At 41.9% G+C, this 9,954-nt stretch overlaps 1 protein-coding gene across 1 annotated transcript; it reads right to left on the minus strand.

Moving 5' to 3' along the window:
• Positions 1–2,853, minus strand: LOC306924049 (tripartite motif-containing protein 75-like). Its single transcript, XM_079502390.1, has 2 exons — positions 2,713–2,853; positions 1–1,747 (listed from the first exon to the last, which is right to left on the minus strand). Exon 2 carries the CDS (start codon positions 1,743–1,745, stop codon positions 201–203), a length of 1,545 nt encoding a protein of 514 aa, XP_079358516.1. The 5' UTR covers positions 1,746–1,747; positions 2,713–2,853; the 3' UTR covers positions 1–200.
• Positions 2,854–9,954: the final 7,101 nt, after the last annotated feature.

A 9,954-nucleotide genomic window follows, 5' to 3' on the forward strand; every position in this document is an offset into this window, starting at 1 on the left:
TTTCTTCAAATAAAAGCTTTATTAAAACAAATTCAAAATTAAGACTTTAAAACTCAATAGAAACCTTTTTAAAAGTATTAACACATATATAAACACAACAGAGCTTTGATAGCTACAATAACATTAAAACTCACAGTACACAAGGTCATACTTGACAGTCCACATTTTGGTGGAAATGCCTTTGGTGGTATTGACTGGAGTTAATTTGGGAGACTTTGAGAAGTGATGGTGAGCGGCTCGAGATCAGATGGAGAGCGATCAGATCGAGTGCACAGGTATGGATGCAGTACTCTACCATTAAATGTCAGGCCAGAGAACACGTAGATCAGATCTTTTGCAGCCACGTTGTGAAAAGAGACCTGTCCCGCATCATGGTCTACAAAGACCCCCACTGCCTGTGGTTTCTCCTTCACAAACAGATTGAACCCAGAAGACACTGAGCCATATGCACGATACTGGCCAGCATCCAGCACAATGACCCAGCATTCATTCCTAACAGACATGCTGATAGGATACTTTCTGTTAAGAGATGCACTCGCCACTCCTACAGCCCAACTAGTCTTCCCCTTTACCTGGACCTCAAAGTAAAACTTCCCTGATCTGAAACCTTCCTTTGACAACACTGCGTGATGTTTAAATCGCTTTCTAGCATCAGGGACATCTTGAGGTGTTGCTCCAAGCATCACTGCTTTCCCATCGGGGGACACGATGAGGTCACGGTGTGCAGTGTCTGGGTCAAGGGTCACATCCACAGCACAAGCCTTCAGCTGCTGCAGAGTGACTTCCTGATCCAGAAGAGCTGCACATCTCCTAACGCAGTTGGTATCAGGGAGTTTGAAGTCAACCACGGTGTTCTTCAGGTCCTTGTTCAGCAGAGCAGGCAGGCTTGACAGCAACAGGACAAGGCGATCGTGATCGACAAGGCGATGGTGTTCATCAAGGCAATGGTGATGCTCCAGGTCATCACGTTTCTTGTCGAGCTCAGCGATATCCATGTTCAGTTCTATAATGAAACCTTCCGCTTGCTGCTCTGCCGCTCTACACCGGTCCCCAATCACCGCAACTAGATCTGGCCGGGAGCGGATCAGCTGCTGATTGAAGACTCGTGCCCTCTTAGTGAAGAGTTTGAGCTCACCGAGCCTCTGTGACCGTGCATTTATCGCACTCTGGACTTCTACACGCTTGGAGTCGTATTCCGTCTCAAGTAGTACAACGTGGTGATTGTTGTGGTCCGTTGTCATGCAACCGCCACAAATAAATGCCTGGTCAGTCTTACAATAGAGGTTAATGAGCCTGTGATGGTTCTTGCACAACCCGTCTTCAAGACCTGATAGAGGCGCAGATAAAGTGTGGCCCCTGAGGCCTGCAACTCTCAGGTGAGGCTCCAGGTGCGTCTCACAGAAAGAAGCTAGGCATACTAGACAAGACGCAACAGCCATGTCCTTCCTCGCAGAACAGATGTCACAAAGAATGTCATGAGCAGATTGGTTTTCTAGAACCTGAGCCCACTTCTTATGTCCTATAGCCAACTCGGACATGACAGTATTGACTTGCATTTGAGGTCTGGTTGGAAACGTTGCATTACACAGAGGACACTGGTAAATGACCCTGGTGTTCCAGTAGTGTTGAATACACGCCTTGCAGAAGTTGTGGCCACATGGTGTGGTGACTGGTTTGGTGACCACATCCAGACAGATCGCACAGACCAAGTGCTCACCGGAAAGAAGTAACCTGGCAGCTGCCATATCTGGATAGAAAAAAGAAAAAAAGACAAACTATATGAATCTTAAAGCCATTTCAGTTCAAGATACATTTAGCATCCCCATTCCAGGGCTAAGGGTAAGTGAAAATCTACAAACAAGAGTTACAACAGCAACAACATTTAGTGTATAGCAAAAGCAGAAAGCCAACTCAATACTGTACTTAAGTGTAAAGTTATTTTTCCCTCTTCTTAACTTTACTGGGCATTTCCAAATTTCAGTACCAACAGTTTACTTCTACTCCACTACACCTCAGAGGCAAATATTGTAGTTTTACTCTACTACAAATTGAAAACATAAATTAAACAACCAGGTGCTCAGAGATGTACAAGTCAATAAAGATAATAGTAAAAAAAAAAAAAAAAAAGTGCTCCTTGATCAAAGGGGATGAAACTGATACAAATCGATGGACCGTTAGATCAAATCATGTTGGTTTAATAGTATTTTCCCTTTTTTAACTCCAGAGTGCCCGGAGACCCCTTTTTCTCTGGCATAACCAATTCAGCCCTATACATTTTGACCATTTGAAAATGGCAGATAGCTCACTGTGAGCTTGTAGATTTGCCATTTTCAAAAGATTGTTATACATTTGAAAACTTGTGAAATGGGAGTTTCTGCATAAGTAGTTAAAGTGCATTTTGATATCATACCAATAGGCCTACTTTAATTTTTAACCAGTTTGTTCTTGAAATATTTCTACATTGCAGTATTGATATTTTTAAGTACTTCCCCCCCCCCCCCCTCCCCCGGCATGGAAAGCTGGGTGATGATGTGCACTAAACAAACATCTTTGTTGAAAATGGCAGTTGTGATCTTGCCCCCAGAAGAGACTATAAGCTTAAGTGGTAAATCTAAATGAGTGTTTTCCCATATAGCACAGTTTGAAAATACTTATATATTGGGTTAACAAGAATCTGACATTTGATTGAATTAATATAAGTTTTCTTCTTACCTTGACTATGGTGCAATTAAGTTTAAAAATAAAGAAATCAGTCGTGTGGTGGCTGTTGACACGTACCAAACCTGTGCAAAGCTAGCGTTTTTGACTAGTGAACGCAGCTGAAAGGAATCAAGTTAATTGCGGGTGTGTTTCATTTAGGTTTCATCATCATCAGTGGTGGAAAGTAACTAAGTACATAATACTCAAGTAGGCTACTGTAGTTAAATACAATTTTAGGCATTTGTAGTTTACTTGAGTATTTCCAATACCTTTACTTCAGAGTCAAAAAGTACAAATTGCAAGTACTTTTCAGCCACTGCAAATTAGTTATGAATTGTAATGTCTGTTGTCAACAAACAATAGTGCTTGCTTTCTCACTGTTCTCAAAGGAAGACGGAATGGAAGATAGTCTATATATTTAATAAAAATAAGAATCAGAAACATGATGAGAAATGAGCTAAGTCAAATTATATGGAAATACAATTAATAATGAATAATATTTACTTATATTGAATGCTTAAATACAAAAATAGACTAAATATACATGTATTATTGATCAACATGTATTAATAGGCCAAGCAGAGATGGACATGAAAACATAGGTAGCCTATACATAAACATGTTGTTTTTTGCCTACTTTGGCTACTTATACCAAAAATATGCATATTATCGTGGGTGTTGTATTGCATATTTCTGTATTCTTGGTTTGTCTCATGCTAAAATATGCTGATGTATATTATTAATTTTGTCGAACTAAGCTCTGGAAATATGATTTTGTTTTGTTTTGTCTTCAAATAGGGTGGCATAAATAAAGCCTCTGCTTCAGTGGCAGCCTACACCTTTTCGGTGTTGCCTACTGTGAAAAAGGACAGTACGTTTTTAAAAGTAAGAGTTTTAAAAGTGATTTAAGTGTCATGAATGACGGATTAATCTTCAAAGTACTGTCCCATTCCTTTCATTGGAGCCCTTGCAGCCTCTCACCCTCAAGCACTTACAGCTGAGGGCAGCAATTGGAATTGGGCCAATCTGTATATCTGGATATTAATAAAACCTGGGAATACATTTCTTACCGAGAATTTTCTTCACCAATGTGTTTGTAAAGGTGTCTACTAACACATCCCACATTGGTTTAAATATTCAACCACCCTAGGGGAATTTTTGACAGCTGCTGAAAGTTGGGGTACAACCATTATAAGGCAAAATGTTCTAAATTTCATTATGCTTTAAGTAGCATGTGACTTCTCGAACTAGGGGGTTTTCATCATTCTGAATCCATTCCAAACATTAGTTTTGCACGAAAAACACTCCTTGGGCTAAAAATGGCCATAGCCGTCATCACAAATGTGATGAAGTCAGCACATTTGGGCATATTTGGTCAAGTGGCTATGGCCAAACTAGGGGGTCTATGGCCAAACTAAGGGTCAAACTAGCGGGTTTTCATGATTCTGAATCCATTCCAAACATTGGTTTTGCACGAAAAACACTCCTTGGGCTTAAAAAGGTCATAGACGTCATCACAAATGTGATGGGGTCAGCACATTTGGGCACATTATTTTGGGCAAGTGTCTATGGGCGTTTTTAGCCCAAGGAGTGTTTTTCGTGCAAAACAAATGCTTGGAATGGATTCAGAATGATGAAAACCCCCTAGTTTGACACGTCACATGCTATTTAAAGCATAATGAAATTTAGAACATTTTGCCATATTGGCTGCTGATGGTACCCCAACATTCAGCAACTGTCAAAAATTCCCCTATGGGTGGTTGAATATAAACCAATGTGGGATATGTTAGTAGACACCTTTACAAACACATTGGTGAAGAAACTTCTTGGTAAGAAATGTATTCCCAGATTTGTCTGGTAATACTGATAATATTACCTGACTACTGGGACGTAAATCAGGATTTGATCAACCCCGGCTGGGTCGCCTGAGTGAGGGGTATGATGTTGGTTGACCTCAGGATACATCACTGAGGATACGTCCCAGGTGCATCCATGCGATGTATTTTAGTTATAGATATTCTAGTGACTCATAGGAATAGACTATGTGACAACCGGGTATAGTCTGGTGACCACCAGAGAGACGGGTGACAGCCGGAATGTAGACGGCACCCGGGTGAGCAGTATGGGTTAGCGCCCCAGCCTGTGTCCTCCGTGAGGAGGAAGCCCAACAAACCTCAGTGAGGCCTTTAGGAGGGCCATTATAATCCACCACTCCTGAATGAAGTGCCTGGTGCTGGGAGTCTGGTGCAACGCACAGGTCCTGGGCCTGGTGAGAGCAGGAGTGGACCTGGTGAGACGTAGGAGGGGCCCGGACAGGAGTCAACCCACAGAGCCTAGTCCTTCCACACGCCAAGAAGAATTTGGTTCTCCCAGTCCCGGCAGAGTAGTTCTGGGGCAACGGATTGTGTGGCCTTGCTCATTCCCTGATGGACTGATCAAGGGTAGCTACTGCGACGTAAATCGGGATTTGATCAACCCCGGCTGGGTCGCCTGAGGGGTATGATGTTGGTAGACCCGAAACCCCGTTGACCTCAGGATACATCACTGAGGATACGTCCCAGGTGCATCCATGCTATGTATTTTTTTTAGTTATACATAGATTGTGCATTAAATTGAGTCATTCACATACATATTAAAGCTGCTATAAGCAATAATGTTTTAGTTCTTTTTTGGTATTCAGACAGCCAGCAATGGGTAGAACGCTCCCAAAAAAATGGTGTCTCTGTGACACATCTAGGGGCCGTTATTAGTGCAGCTGCGTCCGGCAGCCGGCGAAAACTAGAGTTCTCAACAGGGCCGAAAATTAAGTGCCGGCCCTACCTAGGCACTCATCAAATCCTGTACACTCAAGACAATGCCCCCACTGCCACCATACCCTTATTGTCTCCACCAGGCCGAAGGCATGGGGAGAGAGTATGTTTTGCACTCCGTCCGTCCGTCCGTCCGTCCGTGTGTGTGTGTGTGTGTCCGTCCGTCCGTCCTTCTGTCTGTGAACAGCTAATCTCCGGCACCGTTAACCCGGTCGATGCCAAATTTTGCACACACACTCCCTGGATGCCAACGATGAACCTCTGCCCCTAAATTTCCAGAACGGCCTGTTATAGCACCACCAGGAGGCTGCTTTGTGCAAAACAAGTTTTTGGACAGTACACCTACAGATTTTGTCCAAACATCACACAAATTGGTACACAGTCTCTCTAGAGCCATTCAACGAAACAGGTCTTTCAGATTTCTCAGACTCCCTCCTGATTGGCTAAGATTGGCTTCCAAAGTCCGCAGGAGTGCTCAGTTTCAAACAAAATGCTGCAAATCATGAACACATCGTGTGATTTCCGTGAAATTGTGCACGCACATTCCCACTAGGCCGAGGAAGAAATGCCACATGAACATTTTCAACTCAGCCTCATGGTGGCGCTATAACTGGCCGAAAAGTGTTTTTACCTCTAACTGCACGGATCTGTGGATAACTTTGTATGCCAACTCCCTAGAGGCCAAGGAAAAACCTTTGCCTGGAATCTTTCACATCTGCTCTTTATAGCGCCACCAGGAGGCCGACATATGTAAAACACATTTGTGACCAGGTCTAGCAAAATGGTCCTCATCTCGCCTATAATGAAAAGGCAGAAAATCTAAAATAAACTTGATTTTTTTTTTTGGACTTTGGTGGTTTCTTCCAGACAGCAGAGATATTTGCAGAGATGTTCGGTTTGGACATACAGCGGTTACACCACAACAGACATTATTATTAGGTTCTATACAAGAAGAAGAAGAAGTACTTGCTGGTAAACGTCATTCAGGACAGAGTAGCAGCAGCACTGTACTATCTCCATAATTAGAATCAGCTGTGTGTGGAGGAACAAACTGCTTGCTTGTCTAATCATGCACAACATTTTTGTTTGACGGGAAGTGATTGGTATTGGACCTTTTGGGACAAAAACCACCAAAAAGAGTTACTGTTATCTTCATGTGACCATACTGATATGTAGATATGTGCTAGGAGCTTGAAAAACATGTTTTCTTCCATTTCATGCTCAAAAGAAGTTTTTTCCTACATCAACTCATCCCTATTATTGCTGTTCTGCTTGTTTAGGTAGGATCTGGCGGCAACCACATCGAGAGAGGACGAAGTTAACCATGCACAGGTGAGCATTCAAATTAAATACGTTTTTAGGTTTGCCCTATAGCTCATCTTATATAGTTGTCTCCACCAGGCCGAAGGCATGGGGAGAGAGTATGTTTTGCACTCCGTCCGTGTGTCCGTCCTTCCGTCCTTCCGTCCTTCCGTCCTTCCGTCCGTCTGTGAACAGCTAATCTCCGGCACCGTTAACCCGGTCGATGCCAAACTTTGCACACACACTCCCTGGATGCCAACGATGAACCTCTGCCCCGCATTTTCCAGAACGGCCTGTTATAGCGCCACCATGAGGCAGCTTTTCACATTTGTTACCTAAAACTGCACCGATCTGCGTGAAACGTTGCATGCACACTCCCCAGAGGCCGAGGACAAACCTTTGACCTGCATTTTCCGCATCTGCCTTTTATAGCGCCACCAGGAGGCCGACTCTTGTAAAACACATTTTTTGATATTACTCCTCCAGATTCTGTTCAAAAATCTCACAAATCGTTACACAGTATCTCTATGGTCATGTGCTCAAGTTGGATCTGTCCCATATTTCATATTCCATCCTAATTGGTTATAATTGGCTTTCACAGTTTGCAAGATTGCCCCGTTTTGAACAAAAGCCTCAAATCATGAACGCAGCATGCAATTTACGTGAAATCTTTCACACATTTTCTTACTAGGCTGAGGAATATATCCCACCCTTTTCACATTGGCCTGTTATAGCGCCACCAACAGGTTGATTTTTGCAAAACACATTTTTGGAACAAAATGCCTCAAATCATCCAATTGCCATCAAAGGCGTATGAAGAAATGGCAAACGGTACACATGATCTCTGTAGTCATGTGATCAAGACGAGTCTGTTGGATTTCTCAGATTGTACACTGATTGGCTAAGATTGCCTTCCAAAGTTTTCAGGAGTGGCCCGTTTTGTACAAAATGCTGCACATGTCCTGCTCATCCAGAATTCTATCCTTAGAGATGCTATGAGTGATCTGGCTCTGCATTTCCTCAACAAAATTAAGAAAATTGTTGCAAAAACAAATAAAAAAAAACATCCTCCTAAACATTTTGCCAAACATCACACACACTCCTATCCTCCTGGTGGAGACCTGTGCCCGGAAGGGCACTTTTTCTAGTCTCTATATGGAGCTGACCTCTGACCTGTTCTAACATTCCATATGTTGATCTGACCTCATCAAACCAATCAAGTTTAAGCTTAGGCATTGTTTTACTGAGGTTAAGTTTAGGAATAGGTTTAGGCACCTTTTCATAGAGGCTAGGTTAGGATTACAGTTGAGGTTACGTTTAGGAATACCAGGTAGAGACCATTGTGAGGCAAGCGATCTGGTATTCCTAATTTCCTATTAAGTTGTGTGTAATAAAAAAAATAAAACACTGTTCAGGTATTTAATAACCATTATTTTAAAGTGCAAATATAAATACAGTTCATTATTTGTAAATGTTAAATTGGAGATGTGGATGCTTTATTAAGTGCCTAAAACCACCTGTTAAACATGTTAAACCGTGTAGACTGTAATTGATATGATCCTATGAAAGATGCAAAGAGCATTGTTAATTTCAGTGTTTCTCTCCCGACATGGATACATTTGTATGAATGTATATGAACTGCATGTTGTATGGCGTTGTTTTTGAAATGTTGCCATCGTCCCACAGTAGCCATTAACTACCTCGTTTGAATAATTAAAGTCAAGTTGATCGTTTCACCGATTAAATATATTGCAATATTTCTTGGGTGGAATCAGGAAGTTGATCTAAAAGAAATATATATATATAGAAGATGGTAAAAATGGATTAAGTGGTTAAGATGAATGTGATAGACACACGGGGACTACAAATTTCACGCCCCCAAATGAGACAGCGGCCCCACTTCTGGTCCGTTTCAACTGTGTACTGCAGCTGCCAATGCAATCCCTATGAGAGGCATCATGAAATACCCTAATTTCACTGGTTCATTACTGAGGCTATAGCGATTATTTTTGTGTTCTAATAAAGTGTCCCATATGTTTGATTTGTCCTTTTCAATGTCACATACCTGCCATCTCAATATACATCCTACAATGTACTATAATATACTCCAGTTTGTGAAAAGTGCTAGCATTGTAAATCTCAAGTCAAAGTGGTCGCATGGTATATACGTCACGGTTGCATCCCTTGAGGTTTTCAATACCCAGATATATTTGTTGTATTTCGTTTTATATGATATGTAATTGTTGAAAATGATCTAAACAGCTTCTTGCAAGACTATTATTAATACTCATCTGGAGAATTCACTAGGTAGTTGAAAATGTCAGGATGTCACTCCTCCATTTAGCTGGGTTATTTTCCCATGCAACTATTCAGCAAAGTTAATTATACAACAAGTTGACAGCGGTAAAACACACCGTCGGAGCTCCGTGGTAGGTAGAACATATATAGTAAGCCCGTGACAAAATATAGACATGAATAACAGTCAGTCGGGATCGGGATGTATATTGAGAATTCCACTCTTCAAAGTCGGTGCTCGTAGCCTCGTAAAGGCAGTGACATCCCTTAAAAGCGACAGGTTCTCTGTCTGCCGTCTCCCCTTTGCTCCGTTAACATTATGGGTATTGGGTAACTCATTCAAGTGGTAAATTAAATGTGAAATACATCCTCTATTGAGAAAACAATATATGTTGACAAAGACACTTCATACATTTGGAAACATATTTTTATTAAAATCAATATAGTCTTCAGTTAATTTTATAAGTAGGCTAACTACAGTTGAATTTCAATGGACTTCTATGGGCTGGCCTGCAGTATCCGTGCCAACGGACCAGAAGTGGGGACGCCGTCTCATTTGGGGGCGTGAAATTTGTAGTCCCCGTGTGTCTCTATACTACTTGTCGCTGGGGGCTGGGCCCCCCTGGAAACTGGTAGACAAAACATTTTCTAGGCCCCATTTGCAGCATCACTGACTGCCATAGTGCATGTTTGTAGTGTGAGGTTTAAATCTTATGTAGCTACTTGTACACGTTAACAAATGAAACATACAATGGATGCCCTCTGCTGGAATGTGTCACAATGACCACACTATAAGGTAAATAAGACAACCTGGTAAGATGTAGTGGTTTCAATAAGGACAAATATC

This window comes from Electrona antarctica (assembly GCF_951216825.1).
Source record: "Electrona antarctica genome assembly, chromosome: 1".
In the NCBI taxonomy this organism is placed as follows: Eukaryota; Metazoa; Chordata; class Actinopteri; order Myctophiformes; family Myctophidae; genus Electrona; species Electrona antarctica.

Coding starts and splice junctions, on each gene's coding strand:
- LOC306924049 (XM_079502390.1), bottom strand. CDS start 1,745: ATGGCAGCTGCCAGGTTACTTCTTTCCGGTGAGCACTTGGTCTGTGCG.